This window comes from Gouania willdenowi, chromosome 22, assembly GCF_900634775.1.
Source record: "Gouania willdenowi chromosome 22, fGouWil2.1, whole genome shotgun sequence".
Taxonomy (NCBI): Eukaryota; Metazoa; Chordata; class Actinopteri; order Blenniiformes; family Gobiesocidae; genus Gouania; species Gouania willdenowi.
This window is the reverse complement of record NC_041065.1, coordinates 13,357,763-13,380,457: the sequence shown is the minus strand read 5'-3', so window position 1 is coordinate 13,380,457 and position 22,695 is coordinate 13,357,763. Positions and strand designations below refer to the sequence as shown.

Genomic DNA, 22,695 nt, shown 5'->3' with positions numbered 1-22,695 from the left:
TATCTGTTTAAAAAAAATATTTGACTAATAATATTAAAATCGCGTAACTTGAATTATTTGGTTTCATTTTAAAAATGACTTACTCTAAAAAAGGTCTGGTGTAAATCTTTTGCGGGCTTCTTTCATGATTTTTAAACTTAATTTCTGGACCATTTTTTGTAAATTCAACATAATTTTGTTGCATTAGGACAACTTCATCATACTAATTTTTACAAACTTAAAAAACAATAAGTTCACAAAACCTAAAAAAAAATGATTGGAAAATGTTGCCTTAATTTTTTCAAGTTAAATCTAAACAACACTTTTTACAGAACAAACAAAAAACTAAATATTCTGGTTTATTTTTTTTTTATTACTTTTGTTAGAAACGATAAAAAAGAAATTATTCTGGTTCATTTTTCCATTACTTTTTGTTATAAATGACCATAAACAATAAAAAAGAAAAAAATATGGTTTATTTTTCCATTACTTTTTGTTACAAACGACCATAAACAATAAAAAATAAACTATTCTGGTTTATTTTTCCATTACTTATTGTTACAAACGACCATAAACAATAAAAAAGAAAAGATTATGGTTTATTTTTCCATAACTTTTTGTTACAAACGATCATAAACAATAAAAAAGAAAAGATTATGGTTTATTTTTCCATTACTTTCTGTTACAAATGACCATAAACAATAAAAAAAAAAGAAAAGATTATGGTTTATTTTTCCATTACTTTTGTTAAAAATGAACAAAAAAACGATAAATAATATCTATGTATAGGCACTGTATATGTTTGCATAGTATTCTTACATAATGAAAAACCAAATGTGAAGTTTAAAATGTTATTTTGTGAAGGAGGGGTAGGCACCTCTAAGTTCCTTGAAGTTCTGCCTACTCCTTATGAGCACTTTCTTCTTTGAATACGTGTTATGTATTGTACATAAAAATGTTTTTTTTTTTTTTATGTTGCACAAATAAATAAAATAAATAAATAAACAACAATGACTGGGATTTAACTTAGCAACTTTTGAAGTCCAAGTTTCCAACATATTGAGGTTGTTGGAGATATTAGATTCCAAAGACTGTGCCTCACTTATGTTGAGATATACAAATGCTTTAGATAAGAAGCCTTAGCCTGTTTTTTCCACTTACACATTTTCCACACGGACCCTCTGATAATCTGATAGAATGGCCCCCACAGACACTGCGTCGACACCCTCCTTATCCTGTAGGGAGGAAAAAGACCAGGAAATGTTGTCATTAGGTTTTCTTGTCTTTCTGTTCCACACTAACCGTGATGTGCATCAGCACGGGTACAATCACGTCACAGTGTTGTTGAGCCCAATGGTATCCTAGCTTTCTGCAAACAAAGCCACATAAAATTATATCAACAAACACACTTACACACGTACGAAGTGGAGAAGACAAAGAAAGCTAAGTTCCGGACAGTTTCCTTAAACCCCAATCCTGTGGGGATGTTTACAGTTTAGTTGCAAAAGAACATTATGGTCCAGCCCTTTGTCTTCCCCCTGGAGGTTTTGCACCTATAGCTGTGTGGGTGAACGTGTGTGTTTATACACACTACGCGTGTGACTGGATGTATCAGCAGCACCAAAAGCAGCTGCTGGACCTTATCAACAAATTGTATAAGAAGGAAAAGAGTGTGTGTGGCTGTCCGCTATAACACACACAAGATGAAGTGACACCTTGAAGTATCAGCGGAACTCAGTGTCAGTGAATGGCATGTATCTTCAATATTGCTGAGGGCTAATCTAATTGCTGCTCGTTTCATATTCAGATTTGAGAAAGGGCGAGACAACTGTGCGCTCAGGAGATACTGACACAGCCTTGAGATGCATTCAATCACTGCTCAAGAAAACAGGCTTGATCTGCACTGACGCATGTTAAAGCAGTGGCTGCATGCTGATGTACGGACATACTGTACATACACAGACATTGATGCGCCACCCATCCCCAGCTGGGTGCCCCATCCCTACTAACACACACACACACACACACACACACACACACACACACACACACACACACACACACACCTGCAGATTCATTAGAACATTACATGGGCTGTAATTAGAATGAGAGGCGAGGGTGGAGGCAGTGAAGGGATGCGAGAGTCTTCAGTAAATTACCTTGTAGCCATTATCAATTTCCCTGGCTACTGGTCCTTAAGATAACCCCCCGCTACCCCTCCTTCTCCCTGTGGTCCCTTCCTGCAATTTTTCTCTGCCTGATAAACATGCTGATTAAAGCGAACAGCGTGTAAACCTTGGATACTTTCCTAAATGAAATCCATGCCCTGCCTGGGGCCTGATGCGGAGCTGTAATACACTGTGCCTCAAATACAACACACATACACACAGCTTCACATAGGCGTGCCAGCTAATCAGATAAAAGATAGGCTCTCGTATGTGGATGCATGAACGATTGTGTATGTGTGTTGTGCAGCAATATCTTCACTCTTTGACCTAAAGTTAAACACCAGGAGATTCAAAGAAAGGGGAGTTCAGTACTTAAGTTTTAATATCTCTAATGTGTCCATTGCTGAATTGTGCATTGTAGTAAATTCTACTGCCCTGTGAAAGTAATTAACTCAGGCTGATAACATTTCAGCCCAGCACAGAACTAAGGGTGCCTCAGGCAGTGTCATGTAACTCTATGTGAGCCTCAAGGCCATCACTCTATTCTAACGCAATGATAACCGTCTCCCTAAATGCACACTCACTCCCTAAAGAGGCAAATTAGGAAGTTAAGTGCAGGATACCAAGAGATGAGGGAGAAGAAGAACAGACAGACTATAGAGTTGACAAAGTGTGCTGCACCGACACCAATCTGGTCGATTTGCTTTAAATGTGGCAGGAGTTGACAGAATATTGGAGCGTCACGAGACAATCGCAAATAACAGCTTTTCTTTGAATTTCTATCTTTCTGTTGTCAACTTCTATCCATTTTTTTTTTCTGGAGGCAAAAAGCTGTATGTACAGGAGCCTCTGAGGTTCAAGTCCACCATGACCAATTAAATAGCTTCTCTTTTTGCCAGTAATGTCACAGTGCAACATAACCATGCACACTGACACCATCACTGACACACACATTGGATTGCTTTCAGGCAGCACGGTGGTGTAGTGTGTAGCACGTCTGCCTCACAGCACTCTGTGAGTTTGATTCCTGGGCCAGAGACTTTCTGTGTGACGTTTCAATGATTGAGTAAGTTTTCTCTGGGTACTCCAGCTTCCTCCCAAAGTAAAAAAAAAAAAACCAAAAACGTTAGGTTGATTGGAGAGTTTCAATTACGCAGGTTGAATGTGTTTAGCCCTATGACTGAGTGGCATCTTGTCAAAGGTGTACCCCAACTTACAATGTGCGATGGACCCAGTGACTCAGTAAGAATACTGGGCAGAGGTCACCAACACATGCAGTGCCCAAGAGCACCAGGTTACCCTCATGGACCACATGGGTTGACCTCAGGCCTGATTTAACAGGAACACTAGTCACCAATAAACTCCATCTAAAATTGGATTAACTTGCCAGGCTTCAAACTCACAAAAATAAATATACAGAAGACAGATGTTTTAAGTGCCTTAATAGAGTTAGACACTGCAGCACTTGATACATTTATATATTAAATTATCCATCTCTAAAGTTTCACAAATGGTCATTTGAAAATAAAACAATTGCATAAATTAAGACAAATAAAGTCTTACATGTTGAAACCTAAGTATTTTCTACCATTTTACGTTACTGCAAGTCATCCATTTGTGATTTTGATTTTTTTTGCTTTATTTTGAAAATGTGCAAGGATTAACACAAGAAAGTAAACGGAAAACACAAAAACAACAAAATTAGAAATAGAATAGTCAAAACAACAATTACAGTGGGGCAAAAAAGTATTCAGTCAGCCACCAATTGTGCAAGTTCTCCCACTTAAAAAGATGAGAGAGGCCTGTAATTTTCATCATAGGTATACCTCAACTATGAGAGACAAAATGAAAAAAAAAATCCAGAAAATCATCATTTTAAGTGGGAGTACTTGCATCATTGATGGCTGATTAAATACTTTTTTGGTCCACTGTATATGAACCCAACATGTCCAAAAAGAAGTAGGATAAAGCATAAGTTTATCTAGACCTACCCCTTATCCACTACTCAATTACCAATCAGTCTCCTCAAACATACATATTTACAAGAAATTTAAATAAATACAATAAACAAATACATAAATCATTTATGAAAAGCCCTTCTTACTCTATCTCATGAACTGGTAGTCTTTTCAGATTATTTAGTACCTTTGAAGTAGCAGTAGTAGCTTGAGAAAGGTTGGTGACCCTTGATAGAGGGGCTTTAGAAGATGAGCAATACTTGGGAATTTAGACAGATGTTGCAGAAATGACAATGCAATATTGTATAGGAAATTGGATATTCATCATCACAAGGTAATCATGGTGACAATGACTCTTTTAATGACTGAACAGTCACTGGTGTAAAGGTTTAGGCATCAATGATTTTGATCAGAAATTCCTCTCTAAAGTTGATAAGGTGACTCTGAAGTGTTTTGGTCAATAATAATTGTTCATACATGCTTTACAAATCATTGGGTATGTAGTATGGGTCAGATTGACAAAGACTGCCGTCAAAGAGTTCAAGGCACAGAAGTGAACAGCGGATTAGGCCAGTCAAACACTGGACCTTAATTTTTTTGGACATGCATTTAGTTTGCTGGAATAAAACTGAAGTGAAAACGCTCTACAAACAAGCAAGTAACTTCCATAGGCTTAAGACTCAACACTGTAAATTAGTGCAAATATTTTTTCTCAACCAACTTGGAAGGGCAAATGTAAAACACTCTCTAAACTGTGTTGTTCTCTAAATAATATTGAACCTTACAAAAACAAAAAAAAAAAGTTTAATTTGCATTAGCAGTGGTATCTTTGAAACTAAATGACGTATCATTCAAAAGGTCAACCTTCCACTTGTGTCCCATTAAGCATGTTTCATTCTTCATATCTGTTGGGACAGGTTCTGAAAAAAGTCTGAGCACCCTGCTTGCCCTGATCCCATGTCACTTTGCTTTTTTCAACATTTACCGACCCTGGTTCATTAAAGGCAACCTCACCTGATGCAGGACCTGACGCCCTGCATTAACCCATGCCCAGAGCAGGACTAATTCTGGCACGGCATTGTTCAATACTGGAGCCCCCACACAGCTCTGTCAGACAAAACAATGGCTGGGCCTGGCCTTCCCTGCCCTCTCTGGCAGGCAGACACACTAATAATGAGGATCTATGGCCCAGAGCTATCGTAGTCCTCAGTCCCTCCAGCCATGTCCATCAGGGTACTTAGCCCCATGCAGTCATTAACTTCTGTTACTAATTGTCAAATTCATTAAACTAATCCTGCCCCCACATCCGGATGTCTCAGTGGAAATGGATGGAGAGGGCTGAGTTATTAGGATGTCAACTGCAAAGAAGATTAAGGCCAGCAGACATGCTCCACAAAGAAACGATACGGCTATTAAACACTACATCAAGGTAGTGTGCATGATATACTTTGTAATTATATATACATTTATCTTCGTAACAGGAGTAAAGGACTGGTTCAAATGTATTCACAGTCACAGACATGCCTTCAGTCAAGATATGCATCTACTCGTGAAATTTCTACCAGCGCTTATTTTGTCAGCTCATAGCTTTAAACGTACAGCTACATCTCAAAACAGACTAATGTTCCACCATCTATGCCATTAACCGCAACCAAGGCAATTAGAAAACCATCAAATATTAAAAATTCAATTTTCATATTCCTATAGAATACATCAGAAACCTCATCAACTCTTTGTCAATGGTTGTCACAGCGAGAACTTAATTATAGACCCTAACAATACAAAACTACGGTTAGCAAAATGGTGGGTTCCGCAAAACTTCTTTCTGTCTACACTGACAACTGGTAGTTCAGAGGAGGCAGATCCCAACACAAGACCACTCATTTATGAAATTATCATTCCATCAGCTCTAAAGTTGTTCCCATGTAAACTGTAATATCTTACAGCCACTATTCAGTATCACGCCTGAGTGTGACAGCATGAGATGGGAAAGAGAAAAGGGTGGAGAAATTAATTAAAGTGGTTTGAACGACAGTTTGCTCAAGGGCACCGGGCTACCATCACATTTTCTCTACTGACGCAATCACTTTGTCACATCGTCACCGTGTCTGACCCCACACTGGCAAACCCAGCCCCCTTTCTCTTCAACATCCTCTCTGTCGCTCCTCTTCTTCATCTCTCTTCTCCCAGATCCATTAAATAAGTGACTGGTTGGGACATGGTTTTAATGTCCTCTGCATTAGATCAGGTCCGGGCCTGTTGTACTGTAATGGGATTGTTCTCCCTGGTTTGCCGACATTGTAGAAACATGGAATGGGGGGGGGATTAGTCTTGTTGAAGTAGCTTGAGTAGATGTTTCAGACGACGGGGCCTGCTAGGGTCAAGCGCTTGTGTTTAATGTAATGCAGACATAGTCCTGGGGCATGGAGGGCTGTCCTCACAACTCAGACATGGGAAATGACTGGAGCCTGGTAGAAGTAGATGTTGCCAATTTGTTGTAAATCAGTTTGTTCATAATCATCTTGTATTGGCATGTATACGTCAAGGACAAGGTGACTTCTCCAGTTGGTAAAGAAGCTCTAGGATTTCCAGATTGTCTTCTTGGCTGTTTGACTTCATTTACATTAGCCTGTGGGATCCATAGGTACCTGTCCTGGATATCTCCAATCATTCCCTCTAGTAGGTCAACGCCATCAGTCCTGATTCTCATGCCTCTTTTTGATAGTATACGACAACACTGCTGTAAATCCTGGTGGTTTGGATCAATAACTCACTGTCTCACTTATTCTTAGTATACAGCTTGATGTCATGATGATGCAATCCCCAGGCTGACACGGTGTCCGGGCTCCCCCATGCCAAAGCATTGTTGTTAATCTCTAGGTGTGAAAGCAGCTGGCAACTACGGATGTTGGAACAATGTGGTACTGGATGTTTCTTAGTTTGCTCCGTTTGTGGGTTTTCAAAGTTTCCAAAGGTCCCACATTCTCTGCATATTTCCACTCTCTGGGTTTTCTGGTATAGTAGCATTCCATCAGTTCTGTGTTTCGCTCACATTCATGTATGTCGAGTTTTAAAAAATGACTATTGAAAAATTAGTCTGATAGTTTAGCGTGATTATCAAATGTATATTGTATATTAACGTTTATTGAATTAACCTACTTTTTTTAAGTCTTTCTCGAGTAGGCATCATTTCTAATAAAAACGCTCTTTCTACTGGGAAAGTCAATGGTTGAATATGTCTGTAAAAGAGAATTTGACTGTTAAAATATCTTATTGGGACAAGCCCGACAAAAAATAGTATGGTAAAGTACAGGAGGCAAAGATTTTGCTTTTTCATACATTTGTGAGTTCTGCCTTTTTATTGCAAATATTCAATCCATTGTGAAGAATGAAACTGAGGCGAGGCCACTTTCTTCTGAACATGGCCCATCATGACAAAGTCAGTTTGACATGCAGGCTTAGAAATTGTCTGAAAAAATAAACTTTGGTCAAAGCCTTGAACCCAAAACACTTTCAGAGACATTCCAGCTTGTTAATTGGTGAGGTTTTATGTTTGAAGCAGTTGCTGAAAGACAGGCTCTTCCTTTTGTGCTTGTAGATGAGACTGCAGGATGACTCAACACGTGTCAGTCCTCAACCGTGCAAAGTGGTGAAATAAGAAAAACAAAAGTTCTCACAAAAACAGCTGCACTTAAGACTGCAAAGCGGAGACCAGTTCCTGAGATGATTCAAGTTGAAGAGAGGAGGCAGATGAGCTGAAGGCATTATCCTCTGCAGGTGTGCCTATCCAACTGAGGATGTGACATGACATAATGTCTCCTCAATGCGATGAGTGAGGGCTGCCGATCAAACCGGAGAAATGTCACGAATGACGAGCCAGTATGCACTGATTAGTGTCCAGAATGGAATGAAACTAAAACTTCAGGGTTACTAAAGAACGACATGGATTTAAAGAAACGTATTTCACATGAAAAATTTTCCAGACACTTTGTCAAGCCCATGCATCCAGAGCTGGTTCACGCGCCGCAGACCATTAGTGGAAATGCACAATAGTAGAGGTGGAAAAAGTAGAAATTCAACTTTATTGTAGCTGAACATTTCAAGAGTTTCCTCTCAGCTACAGTATATACTGTGTGGGTCTGTAAACACGGAGTCAAGACACCTGTCAGTGAAGAAGTAAGTTTTGAACGAATATTCTTCCGCAATCAAGTATTAAGTCAACCCTTGATCTTTTGAGCTTAGAAGAAATCCTAGAACTTTACAAATACAATCTGCTCCCTCAACATTAAAATGTTGAGGTACTCCAACAAATAGGTCCAGCAACAGCTTTCAGTTAGATATGAAACATCCGGAGCCCCTCTGATCTGTCAGTAACATTCCCACAAGGCTGAGGTGCAAGTGAGTATATGAGACAGGAAACTGACTCCCAAAAGTGAGAGGGATGAAATCAAAGCCGAGCAAAAGTATACTTTTCATGGTTTAGAACATGCCTCTAGTCCAAAGAGTGCACGCACACGCATATTGGTGTCCATGTATGTACGAAATAGGGGACTTGCTCCTGCATGAGCACACTCAAAGTACCGGGTACATGTTTTTCTGTTGAGATCAGGTTCCAAGGCTTTTTGACTATATGCTCTGCTTCATCTTCAAAAGTTTAAACCATTATGGATTTCCCTTACCTCCAATCTCCAAGTAGGAAATTGAGAAAAAATAACAAAGAAAGACTGGTTTGACCAACTCTCTTACCTTCAGACTGAGGCTGTAGCAGTGGGAGGTGATGGGGCCCACCACACATTTTTCTATTGTGGGGAATGGCTCATAAAATAAATAATCCAAGTTCTCTTAGTTCCTGAGTGCATGACAAGCAGGGAGTTGAAGGAGTGAACAATATGTCTGCCAGTTCTGAATCTTATCTCCAGTCTTAACCAGAATTCTTCATTCTAATGACTTTCATTACACAGAATATTTCAGTTTTGGATTGATGAAACACAGAGTGACAAGAATGAGCCATAAAACTTGTTCAAAAGGAAAATAGATAATCTTTTAAAACTGAATTAAAACGTTATATATATATATATATATATATATATACTGTATATATATATAAATATCTATAAAAAGTAAAACAACATAAGATATCTCATATGTATTACAATGCAAAACAGGTGACAACTTGCCTAAAAGCAAAATAAATAAATAAAAAAAAAAATTAGAAAAAAAACTCTTGATCCATGCGACATCAAAATCAAACAAGGAAAAAACATGAACACAATATTTTTTCCACTGGAACAATGTTCAACCAAGCAGTTTGTAGTAGCTCATGCCCTTGGCAAGGCAAGATAAGGCTATCAGCTTCCATCATCGCTAAACAAGATTGAGCAAAGTACATTAAGCAGAAAAATACTAACAAATTACAAAGGCTTCGGGCTCAAGCCTTTATCTAATGTTTGCGGGGACTGCTAGCGTCAGTTGGTGGGAAATGGGCCTGCATCTAATAGATCCTGTCCCACCACTTCCACACGGCCAGTGAACAATACACAGTGCCATTATCTCAGCACTAATGCTATCCTTCCTCGTGTGCAAAACAAGCCTGCAATCTCAACCTCTCTGCCACTGTGTCCACCTACATAAATACAAGAATCCCAGTCCAAAGCAAAAGATAACAATGACGATCACACAGAGAGGTAAGTCAGAGTGACAGCTGAGGCAATCCATACTTGCTCGCCTTGTAATGTATTTTTGAGTAAGGCACTGTAAACTTTCCTGAGATGTTGCAAAACAAACTTTTTACAAAGTATTTATCCATCGGTCCTTGACTGCTTGTTATCTACTTTCATCAACATCCTTTAGAGGCCTGTCGGCAAATCAGCTACAACTGGCCTGTACTATCTTTGTTATTGATCTGAGCTCCTAAATCCTTGCTGTGACCCCAGAGGTCATGATTTATGTATTAAGTAGCTTTTTAAAGAAATCCATTTTCCTGTTGAGCCCCCAATGTGCATCTAATGCGGCACCACGCCGGTAATCAGAGAAGGGTTGCTGCTTTGATTTTGAACACCCTCACCACCTCCTCTTTATAGTTCACACCCCTCCTCAACATCTAGTCTCACAACACCTCGGCTGACTGATCAATACTAGAGAGCTAGAGGATCAACTGGAGACTCAGCCGCCCGCCAGCCAGCTCTACTACATCTGTTTTTTTTTTTTCATCTTCTCTCCCTCGCCCCTTTCGCTTGTTCTCTCTACAGCAGGAAGCACCCTCATCGGGGCACTTGGTACAAGTCTGTGCCAGGCTCCTGTACGGGCCAGACAAATGCAATGGATGCCAACAGAAAAAAAAGGATGAAGAAATGAAAAAACTGAACGTAGAGACTTAGTGGACTGATTGTCTCTCTGGCATCTCAGAAGATTTTGGCCTACTTGATGAGGGAAGTTTTATGTCAGCCACTTAAGGGATCAACTTTTTGGAAGAATAAAAAAGGCACCACATAAGTGCACCGCTGGATGAGAAATAAGATTTGAAAGTAACATTTCCAAAATTGGATCTTACTGTGACAGAGATGTTACCGCACTGCTGATTAGAGCTGGCAGAATAGAACATGTGCGTAGAGATCATCTATTGTTCCTCATCAGCCTAATGAGCATAAATGTCTGTCTTCAGTCATCAGCTCAAAGGTTGCAGAGCTGTAGCAATGGGCATTTAATATTTTTTGGCACAGTAATAGCTTGTATTCACATGTTTAGCTTACAGTTGCATCTTTACAATTCAGCAGTAAATACAGGACAAAAAAATGTACAACTAATACCTCCATTAAATTCAGTTTTATGGATTTGCTGTTGAGGTTGGCACGGAGTAAATGAATAAACGTGAAAGACACCAATGATGGTGTCTGTGCATGCCTCACGCAATGCGTTGAATGAAGGCAAGGTGGGAGGAAAGAGAGACAGAACTGTGTAAGGGAAGCTGAGATAAACCTGTTATCATATAACAGAAGCCCAGTTTGACCTGACCTTGAACACACCAGCATGCACCGACCCACACGCACACACACGCACACACATGCAGGGTCATGGGGCATAAAGAGCCACTGTGTCAGGTCACAGAACACAGAGGGAAGGATAAAGGACTTGAGGGATGTGATATGACTAATATGAGGGGTTTTGCAGGGCTTCGGGGGGGACTGGCATTACAGCTAGAGGTGACTGACACTGTTGATCTGTATCACACATCACAGCGGATCACAATAGGAGAAGCCTAGCCACACAATGCAGTATGGACACACGAGTTAACTGTATTTTGAAAATCTACACACAATAAAGAAAGACATAACACTTGAACGCTAAACCACAAATAAGAAATCATTAAAAGCTACTTATGCTCTATAATCATTTTGAAGATGAATAAGGGAGCCAAAAAAAAAAAAAAATCCCCTTCTCTATGAAATATAGCCCTAAGTATTCAATGTCAAAGTCATATAATGTGTCTCACCAAACTGCTTCTTCTGCCTCTCAAAGAGCAGGTTCAAAGATCAGCACATAGCAGGATGGGACAGGGTTCGGTGTGGCTTGCATGTCTATCAAGTTTCAGACTTCAAAGAAAGGCGTTCATACGCAGCCAGCGATGAGAGCAAAAGGGCCACGGATAAGGACACATTGTCATCGGCCATTATCACCACTGCCAGGCAATGATGGCTACTCCCCCCCCTTTTCATAATTGGGCTTTTTTTTCTTTCATTTATGACAATAGTCCTAAAGAATTTGATCTCCTCCTTTGATTTTTTTTTTTTTTTTAACAATGACTCCAAACATCCTCAGAGGCAAATGTTTGCAGTGCAAGCTGGGCTCGTCAGCTCGGGGGAATGAACCGTAGATGGCACTGTTGGCTTATACTACGAGTCTGCTGTCAGCCTTGCAACATAGAAATGTGGGGAAGGATCTCCAGTGAAAACTCATCAACTTTAAATAAGAAGGGGTGGGGGATCTTTCATCATTACTAAAGTGTCATTTTCCAAATATAATCTTGTAGGTTCTAATTAATTCTAACTCACTTGGGAAGAATTCTTTCAAAAGATCACACTTCCCAAACAAAATAACACACTTTTCTCAGAGTAAAACTGTTCGTTTTCTGTATTAAATGCAGTGATTTAACAACTCATTATTAAAAGATGTGTATTCTTTCCCCTCCTTCTCACTCCTCCATCACTGCTCTCACTAATCATCAACACCATAAACTTCCCCTGGGAAAAGTCAGCTTTTTTTTCCTTTGGAAATAGAATAACGCAGCTATGAATATGTATAAAACTCCACTCCGTGTGACCATAATCTACATCGATTTTAAATGAGACTGAGGTAGAATTACACAACCCTGAATATTACACTACCTTATGAACTTCAGGTCAAATAGTAAAAGTTTGTCAACCTATCAATTAGTGAGAACACAGGGGATAAAAATTTTGGGAGCCGCGGCTTGAAATGTGAGATTTAAAAAAACATGTATTCTTATGGACGCCATCACTCAAAGGGGAGGGGAGGAAGCCTGTTGTTTATAGTGCAGGTCTGTTGATGATGGCAAAAAGGGGTAAACGTGGGGATGACTGGAGGTCTGCAAGGCTACGAGGGCCCTGTGGGAGTTCAGCTGCCCTGATCTATGGCCTGTCTGACTGGTGAGGTCAGACCAGAAAAGCCCTACAAAAAGGAAATTAACAGCTTTTTGCAATTAGGGACTTCACCGCAGGCATTGGATTGAACTGCGTATTGCGTCATATAGGGCTGCATGATTATGGCCAAAATGATAATCACGATTATTTGGATAAAAATTTTAATCACAATCATTCATCTGTATGTTTATTTAACTACTTTTTAACAAACAATATATGAACAATTTAGAGTGCAAAAGAAAAGCTTTAAACATAGAATAATAATAAATACTACAACATTTACCCCAAAATGTAAAAGTTAATATAGGCTAACTATAAATACACTGTTATAGAATGCAACTCCTTGAAAGCAATTACAGCGATTAAAGAAAAGTTAAGAACATTTAGGCTTGAGCCTACAGGTTTTGTGCAAGAAACACCAGCGTGTCAACATTTTCTGTCTTGAGTGTCCGCTGGATCAATTAATTAATTAATCAATTAATTAATACTAAACCATTTGGTACTTATGTAAATCACCTCCTAGAGGCGTGTCAACACATGCGACACAAGCGCCCTCCCCACTTAAAAAAAACCCCTAAAACTATTCAGTTTTTTGACTGCCGCACACTTCCACGTTAAGTTAACGGAGTATTATCTAGGGGTGTCCCGATCCGATATGAAATCGGGAATATCAAATATCAGCTTCAAAATTCCGGATTTTCCAATTTTTTTTTCTTTTTTTCTTTCTTTCAAAATTCATTTTTTCTTTATTTCCTTCAATTGTAGAATACTGTAGATATTATGTTGGAAGTTAAAATTAATGTAACCAATTGGTTAATAATAAATGGGTCAGTTGTTTTTCTCATACTAACTGTTGCTGACTATTGTTCTCTGTTTGAGAAACATCACTTGATCAAGCCTTTCTAACATTCCACACTACAAAATAAGTAACTTTTTTTTTTTTTTTAAAGGAGGAGAAGAAGAAGAAGAAGAAGAAGAAGAAGAAGAAGAAGAAGAAGAAGAAGAAGAAGAAGAAGAAGAAGAAGAAGAAGAAGAAGAAGAAGAAGAAGAAGAAGAAGAAGAAGAAGAAGAAGAAGAAGAAATAAAAAAAAAAATATTTGTGATTCACGCTGATATCGGATCAATATCGGCCGATATGCAAGGCTGCAATATCGGTATCATAGCGTAAATTAAAATGTTGTATCGGGACATCCCTAGTATTATTATGTCAAACTGTTGCTGAGTCACACAGGTTGTGCGTGCCGACTCAGACGGGGCAACAAGCGCAAGCACAAACAAGGAGGGAGAGGTATAGACTGACTGGGGTTGAGAAAGTGCCTGATTAGATATGCAGCAGAGACCACATTTTAAATGTAAAAATCGCCAACGATCAGGTAAATCTAATCGTGGAGGCCAAAATCACAATCACGATTCAAATTTGATTAATTGTGCAGCCGTAGCGTCATACCAAAAAAAAAGATGTTCACTTTTTGACAGTAAGACTGAGTAAATGTATGGGTAGTTACACAAAACACAGAATCAAGAGCTTACTCGTGTAGAGACAGGGATTTCTACAGCGATGGTAAGGAAAGTCAGGCAGAGGGCGCGAAAAGCCCTGAGGCAGACTGACTGGCCTCTGCCACTAAGGCAGTGTGTGGACATGCACGGGCCCTGGAGCAGTCCTAAGCTCCAACAGGAGCATGTCACTACACAGACCTGATGGAACATCGTGCCTGCACTCCCCCCATCCCACCTCTCTCATTTAGATCACATTTAGCAACCTCCCATTTCACACTAAACTCCCAGCCACTGTTTCAGAAAGAAAAAAAAAAAAACACTTCAATTTAGATGGTGCCAACCAAAATAGGAAATCATGTTAGAGAGGATGATGTGTAGCCTGAGATCAATCCAACACTGTATCAGTGCAGACAGCGATGGAGAACTTTAGCTGCAGTTGATGTGTGTGTCTGGGTGGCTTTAGGTAGTCAGGAAGGCAGGCAGTGCCAGCGGTTAAACACACACACACGCACCTACACACACACACACGTACACAGTTATCTCTCACCTGTCAGTCAGCCACCCTGCACCACAACGGACCACCGAGGTCTCATACATAATTTGGCATCAAACGAATTTTTCCTCAGCGTCCTGGCAAAAGTGGTATTTGATGAAATATTAATTGGGTGATTATTTTTTGCATCTGATCTGTCAAGTGAGATAAAAAAGAACGGATATTTGCCTGTGAAGCCATTGTTCAAGGGCACCTCTTTCAAAATTTTGGCTCATAAAACTTTGATTGCTGAACACAAGAGACAATATTTCCAGAGTTAGGTTGAGAAAAAAAAAACTTTTGGAAGTTAAATGAACACAAAGTAAACGAGACAGTATAAAAGCACTAACGCTTAAACTGGTGTTTGAAATTTACAATGGGTTAGAGAGTAGGATTACAAGCTCACAGAAAGTGTGCTGAGACCCTCGACACAAGGAGCTGTAAAACACTCTGAATGAACGATGTGCATCGGGATGGGAATTGATAAGAATTTAGCGATTCCGATTCCATTATCGACGCTGCTTATCGATTGGATTCCTTATCGATTCTCAATGGGTGAGGGAATTAAATAATATAAATTGATTTGTTTGCCTCAACTCTTTATTATATTATCGTTGTCTCTTTCATTTCCTGTAGGGATATCAGCTCTCTTTTAATCCACCAGGTATAGATTGTTTTCACTGGATAATAATATACACAATTAATAACACTTTGGCTTTAAACATTTGAGAATATTGACAGTGCTTCTTTTGAACTTGAACAACTTGATCCAACTGATTCAGACATAAAACAAATAATAATTCTGTAAAAAACAACATTAACCAAAAGCTGTGGGTGGAGGAGGTGGATTCTTTGTGGTGGACAGCAAACAACTATATGATGGAAGAAGCTTCACTTGGTGCTAGCATAAACACAATATACAGGACCTGGAGGAGTTTATTGTTAAGTATTTGCGACGTAAGAGGAACCAATAAGCGGAATTGAAATACAAGCAAACAAACGAATCCTAGGAATTGGATTACTGGGAACAGGTTCAGAAAGAACCGGTTTTCGATTCCCATCCATAGCATCAAGTGACCAGAACAAACCAAGAAAAAAACTCCAAATCTTTATTTACATGGTTTTTAAATTGTAGGATTAGCATTTATAGAGGTTTGTCTGCACATATCGAAAAGGGTAAACTGACCTTAACCAGGAGCAGCAGCTGGTACAGGTCCTCCACCTCATCCCCTTCTGTCTCCTTGTAGTTTCTGCTGGTGTTCTGACTTGAGCCTTGGATGGTGCGTCTATACAGAGGTAAGTCCATGGCGTCGGCATACAACTGTATAGCCTGGTGGCCTACTGTCTGGTACATGTAGCTGTCCAACTCATCTACGGCACAGAGAAACACACATCTGATCAAACGCCCATTGGTCATATGGCAATCCAACAAGTTAACCAGTCCACAAAACACACATCAAACCATCTGAGATGAAACTCTGCTTAACAACGCTTATGGTTGAATATATGATACAGAAACTTTTACTCTGTCACACCATAGTCAGACTATTGGAGGGAAGCTGCATCTGTAGCCACAGCTGAGCTGGGGCTTCCTGCAACATGAATAACAATGCATTGAATGAGATAATATCTAATAATGACGACTTTTGATCAAGATCAAAATTGCCTGATAATAACAGATTAATTTATTGTAAATTTAACAAACAAAAAATGACAAAATTTGCTTTGTTACCTAGCAGCAGTAAAAGCAGACCCATGTGACTTTATGCACATGACGTGATTAGACATGATTTCACCTGTAAATTTGTAAAAATCCACTCCTCACCTACTGTCTTATTGTATTGTGTATGTACTGTATTGTCTGTGCATCATATATATACACTGTATATATATATACATTGTTTTTGTCATGTCTTGTATGTTGCAAGACATTATTTCACATTCCTACAATATTAATTAGTGTAAAGTGCGGTAAAAAATAAAGCAATCAACAAGTACATGCTCAGCTATGAATGCATCAAAGTAAATTACTATAACATTATTATATATTGTTCAATGTATTACTATTATTTGATAATGCATATTAATATATCCATTAATAAAGTACTTTAAAGAGTAACTGTTACCCCAAGGATTTGGTTGACATGCGTCTAAGCTGGAAATTCAGAAAAATGCCTTGATTATGGGCGTGGCTCCTGGAGCAGTTAAGACACGCCCAGTTTATACTATAAAATATCCAAAGAACAATCTATGCTATGTTAACTACCTACACCTCTTTATCCACAATTATCTAAATCCAACATACTCTCCACAAATTGCAGTCGACAAATGCTAGTTTTTATATATGAAGGGCGGGGCTAACAGTGCTGTTTCGTGACATAAGAAGCCACCAAAACATTGCAAACCACCATTCTCAGCCAAAATAATATACTAAATTCAAATAGTTTTGCTAAGAGTTGGACTAGGATTTATCAACAACACCACTTACCCATATACACATCTTAGGGGCGGATTCACTAAGATCTGAAATAAAGGGTGGTAAACCACTTGCTTCCCAAAAACCTTTGATGACGCAGTATTCACACCTGAAGCAAGGAATTCACTAAGATTGCAGCAATGATTAGTGCACGTGCAGAAGTGGTGGAGACCGCCCCTATTTAAATCAGCGTTTCGCCCCCTCCCATTTTTTTGCGCCCCTTATGAGATCCGCCTTCTTTACATATTCATCAGAGGGAAACATGCTAAATGGATTGAGAGCACATTGTGATGCAATGAAGATGTGCAGTCCTGATTGCCTTGAGTTTGTACCCTTTATTAGCGCGTGGAGTGACAATTGTACACGTTTTAATACCCCTAAACCTTTAGTGAATCCGTCCCTAAACGTAACCAAAAAAAAAGAATTAAAATCTAAAATGTGTGCAGCTGCATGCCCGTCCCCAATTGGCTGGCTGCAATCCTTACCTCCACAAGTCCCACCCTGACAGAAGTGTTTTTTTCATCTATAGAGGCTGAAGTATTCTGTCCAATAGGCATGTTGCAGATTCACCGCCTGAACCGCACCGTGTCCACCGGACTAACAGTATGTGTTAAAGCACCCTCAAACCCTGCTGGTCCCAGTAGATCCTGGTCATTTCCCTTACCTGTGTGTGCAGGGCGAAGGTTGGCCAGAGCTACAATGTGATGGCCAGCAGCAACACACTGCATCATGTTGTAGCAGCTGTCTTTGCCTCCACTGAAACACAGAACAAACACGTGCACGCACCTGAAGCATCATTCACGTCATTGAAATGCAGACAATTCCAAAGCATTTCTCACACCCTTTGGAAACAGCATCAAGCTCTTCAGTAATTTGAGCTTCTAAAGCTCGTCTGTTTTCCATTGGGTGGCACAGGCCAGTCTTTTCCCTCCACATTCACCAGTTATTGTTTATCCTTTCTGGTTATTGGCATGTCTGTAAAAGACGTCCATGGATCACAGAAACAGAAATGAGACTGAGACATATAGGCCACAAAATGTATCACGATTAGGGATGAGTATTGTCAAGGATGTTGCAATACGATACGTATCACGATACATGGGTCAAGATACGCTATTATTGCGATATTCTACCCAGTTAATATCAAAATTAAACGTGGACATGAAAGATCAAGTTGCTGTATATGTTCATCAGAAGATGTTGATCATTCAGAGGACAAATTGAATCAAAACATTGTATTTATTATTACACATTGAAAGCATTGTAATCACTGAAATATTGCACAAATACACAAAAATATTGATTAACCAAAAAATAATTTTAGAAAATTAATTAAAATTTATTTTTTTTTAAATTAAATCGATATAAAATCGGCACCCAAAAAATTGCGATATATCGTGAAATCGATTTTTTTTCCCACCCTAATCACGATAGAGGTATTTCATATTAGTCGATATCGATAATTATTGATTAGGTATTTTTAACCTGTTTAGGATGAGAACCAGGAGAAAAAAGGCTGAATTTATAAATTTAATCTGAAATGTAATATTTAATCTTTAAAAGATGGAAACAACTGAAAAACTCTCAAATAAATAAACAAACTGCAAACATAGACATTAAATAAATGCTTAGTCGAACAAAATGTGCAAAGCACTTTATAAATAATAAATGAGTGCACACCTGAGGTAGAAATAACATCTCTGGCATGAAACAAAGAGTGTAATGTCAGTATCAAACCACCATAAAATTATAAAACAAAATAAAAAATAAATACATTTAAAACTGTTTCACCTTCTCAGGCTATAAGGCAATACAGGTATATGTAACAATATACTAATAGAAATCAGAATAAACTTGGTTGTTAGTTGGAGGTTGTCTGAACATCTGTGACCCAGAGTCCAGTCATAAATGGAAATATCAAACCAGCCTATAAATAAAATAACTCAAGCAAGCACTTATTCATCCATGGCTTTACTGTAGGTTTGGTGCAAGGAAAACAAGCTGGTTCATCATCTCAGGTTTTAAGGCCGTCCTGGTACATGTAACAATATTGCTCCTCGTACTAAAAACAATTCAACTGCTACTGTACACAGCTACTGTTCAGTGGCTAAAGTCATTCTCCAGAATGCCTTTCCGTTTTTGGTAATTGAACATTCTATACACATATTTTCTATTGATATCGATCAAATGTCTAATGCGTTATATATAACGCCTTATGCCACACTGTGATGTAATGTCATAATTTCATTAGTCTCTCTCCTGAGTAAGTGAGTTTAAGTTGTGTCAGCCACGTGTACGTGGATGTGACTTGTTAGCGTCACTTGTAGCAGCTTGAGAAATGATCGATGCATCGTCATTCAGACAGTAATAAGCGATCAAACTTTTTTAATAACTATTTATTTAAAGTGTACATTTATACTGAAATACTGAAGAAGGAATGTTAATGGCTATTTTCAAAAGCACAGTGGTATATATAATAAACTGTATATAATATATAATTTAGGAAAGCCCTTTTTTGTTTATTTACTTATTAATTTTTGGTTTATTTAGTTATTTTTATTGCAAGGATGCTGCTAATATGGGACTTTACCATGCGGTTTTAACTGAACAGTTTCCAGATATCCACTGCTGCTTTGATAAAAAAAAAAAAAGTTAAAAAGTCTGCCTGAATGCAAATTCTTTATTTAAAAAATAAATAAAAAATAATCAGTGCTTACTGACAGAAACAGAGTAATGCTGTGAAAATACGTATTAAGAGATGATTCTGTTCATCATCGAATCACAGTCCTTATAATCGTAATTTAATCGAATCATAAGGTACGTAGCTTGATTGTTGTAAATATCTAAATCATATATGTATATTTGTGTTATTTTTTGTAAATACATGTATTATTATTATTAGTATTATCTACTACTGTAATGTGTGTGTATCTGATTCCCATTTTTTTAACAGTCTTTTACTTATTTACACACTTATTTAATGTTTATTCTTTCTCTTGTCCTTGTTAAATGTTTTATTCTTTTATTTGGGATTTTTCTTTTTTTTTTCTGTGGCTGTAACATAAGCAATTTCCCCCTGAGATTAACAAAGGAATTCTGATTCTGATAAATATTCCCACCCTTAAGTCACTTGTGAGCACAATCTACAGGATTTGTATAACAGTGCATTGTCATTAGCAGTAATGAAACTTACTTTAAAATATCTATTTAAACTGCTGGCACAACACATTCCTAATACCAGCAAGTTAATTTTGTCTTCTTTTTGAATATGTTAAGGATTTATTTTATTCAGACAACTTTATTTTAAGCAAATTTACTGAAAAAAGTGGTCTGAATAAAGGAAAATCTTAGCATATTAAGACATTACTAGTTTTGATAATCTTGATCAAATGTACGGGAGCTTTTATCAAGAGATGTGGCTCAAGCAGGATATAAATAATCATCTAAACATGTTCTTCCTTCCGTCTTTTTTTTTTTTTTTTTCCCCACTTTAGATTAAAAATGATAAACACAGACAAACAACAGCCCATTAGAGCAGCAGTTACCAAAGATGATGTGTGACCCAGCTGTCTATCCATCAATATTTGGCCTTTGTCAAACTCACTTAAACCTTTCTACTCTCCTTAAATCAGATTACATTTGAGAAGGAAATGTGCACTTACAGGATAAACTAGCCAATCATTAAGATGATAATCGAATTGTGTGTCAATACAACCACAGTATAGGAACAAGAACCATAAAGGATTATCGCTAGCTGTTAACCAATTTTTTTTTTTAATATTATAAATCACAATACATATTTTTTAATACTTTTATACTCGTTTGTATACAGTATACTTTAATAAAGGAATACATAAATACATTTCAATACACAATAATTACAAATAAGTCATTAGGCAATATTTATGTATAATTAACTTTCAGAACCGAAGCAGCATTGCCAGTTTAAGACCATTTTAAATTCTCTGAGTAAGCAAAAAAAAAGGTTTTACATACCAAAACAAAACATATGTTTAAAAAAAAAACAAAAAACAATTAACTATATATTCAACAAATTCAGTTCCTTATGTCGTTAAATCTATGAACACTATGTAATCTGGGATTATTTAAACAATGTATATAAATAGCCTTTTATTTCTCCTACTCAAAATAAGTGACTGTAACTTCATGTCAGTCAGTTCCCATTTACTAAAACAACTCATAGGAAAACACATTGAATACAAGAATATATGAAAATATTAAATACAATATCAGATAGCATTTTGATATCGTTTATATATAAGTATTAAACTTAAAAAAATAAATAAATAAAATAAAAAAAAAATTTAAAAAAAAAAAGGTAACATCGGTGCATTTCGGGTCAGTTATTTGAATTTGTTTAGTCAATACAGCTAAATAAATGCTGGGCACAACCTGTTTACATTAAAACAGCGGTAGAAAAGAAGTCTTATATGAATGTTACACGGGAAAACTTTTATTTTTTAAGTGTTTATCCACAGCTGCTGCGCTCAGTTATTTAGTTTTTTCTGTGGCTGATAGCCTCGGTGAACATTTCCTGATTTAAAACAAGCCTCTGCCTCACCAAACATCTCTGACATTGTTGTGGTGCGCTTCAAATAAAACGTGGCGATTACCTTATTAACGCAACTACTTTCATCGTCCTACTTTAAGCTCAACAGACTGATAACAGCAGGGGGATCCTCTCTGTGGTGCAGTATCAGTCCTCGCTGCGCTGCACAGATGTAAACAGCATGTGAAAACTTTACTTCCGGGTTGTTGAAGGACCCTCTGTGTAAGGCAGTGTCCGTAACCATGCCTGATGGAAAATAAAACCTTTATTGTTTTTCAGGCAAATCAAAGCGAACTTTTAACTAAGTGCAATGATAAAAACAAAAACAAAAAAAAGTTCTATTTCTAACTGTCAGAGAGGATTAATCTCTTAACATCTCTATGTAAAAATGCTAGAAAATGCATGTCAAATGTAAGGCATTTAAAGGTTGGGTTGACAGTTTTTATGCAATTGACATTAAAAATTGTGTTACAAAATTGACAATTGTCAATTCAGCTGAGATTGCAAAAAGGGAAGGCTGCTGGTCTTCTTTCCCAAATCCGATAGGATTTGTCCTGTGTATGGAAGCCCAATTCCACCAGGAAAAAAATAAGAATTAAAAACTAGGAAAAGTAAAATAATAATTAAAATAAAATCTGAGTCATAATTATGAGATACTAAGTCATAATTATGAGATACTCAGTCTGTGATTATGAGATAGTATCTCATAATTATGACTTAGTATATCATAATTATGGTACTATCTCATAATTATGACTGAAGATTTTTTTTCATTGTTATTTTATTCTTCCTAGTTTTTTTTTTTTTTTGCTGGTGGGAATGGGCTTCCATATCAATGCACTTCATTAGAAATTACCC

The 22,695-nt window shown here is 37.7% G+C and overlaps 1 protein-coding gene across 3 annotated transcripts in view; it reads right to left on the bottom strand.

The window, feature by feature from the left end:
* Nucleotides 1-22,038, bottom strand: part of dph6 (diphthamine biosynthesis 6) — an 87,192-nt gene extending 65,154 nt beyond the window's left edge. For 2 of the 3 annotated variants that reach the window (XM_028438902.1, XM_028438904.1), the window contains exons 1-4: nucleotides 21,902-22,038; nucleotides 17,932-18,023; nucleotides 15,978-16,162; nucleotides 1,141-1,214 (exon numbers count right to left, since the gene is read on the bottom strand). In XM_028438902.1, coding sequence (XP_028294703.1) covers nucleotides 1,141-1,214; nucleotides 15,978-16,162; nucleotides 17,932-18,023; nucleotides 21,902-21,924 — 374 coding nt within the window. In that variant the 5' untranslated portion in view covers nucleotides 21,925-22,038. Of the gene's footprint in view, nucleotides 1-1,140; nucleotides 1,215-1,281; nucleotides 1,349-15,977; nucleotides 16,163-17,931; nucleotides 18,024-21,901 lie in introns of those variants that run through there. The other variant, XM_028438903.1, reaches the window with a different exon arrangement.
* Nucleotides 22,039-22,695: the final 657 nt, after the last annotated feature.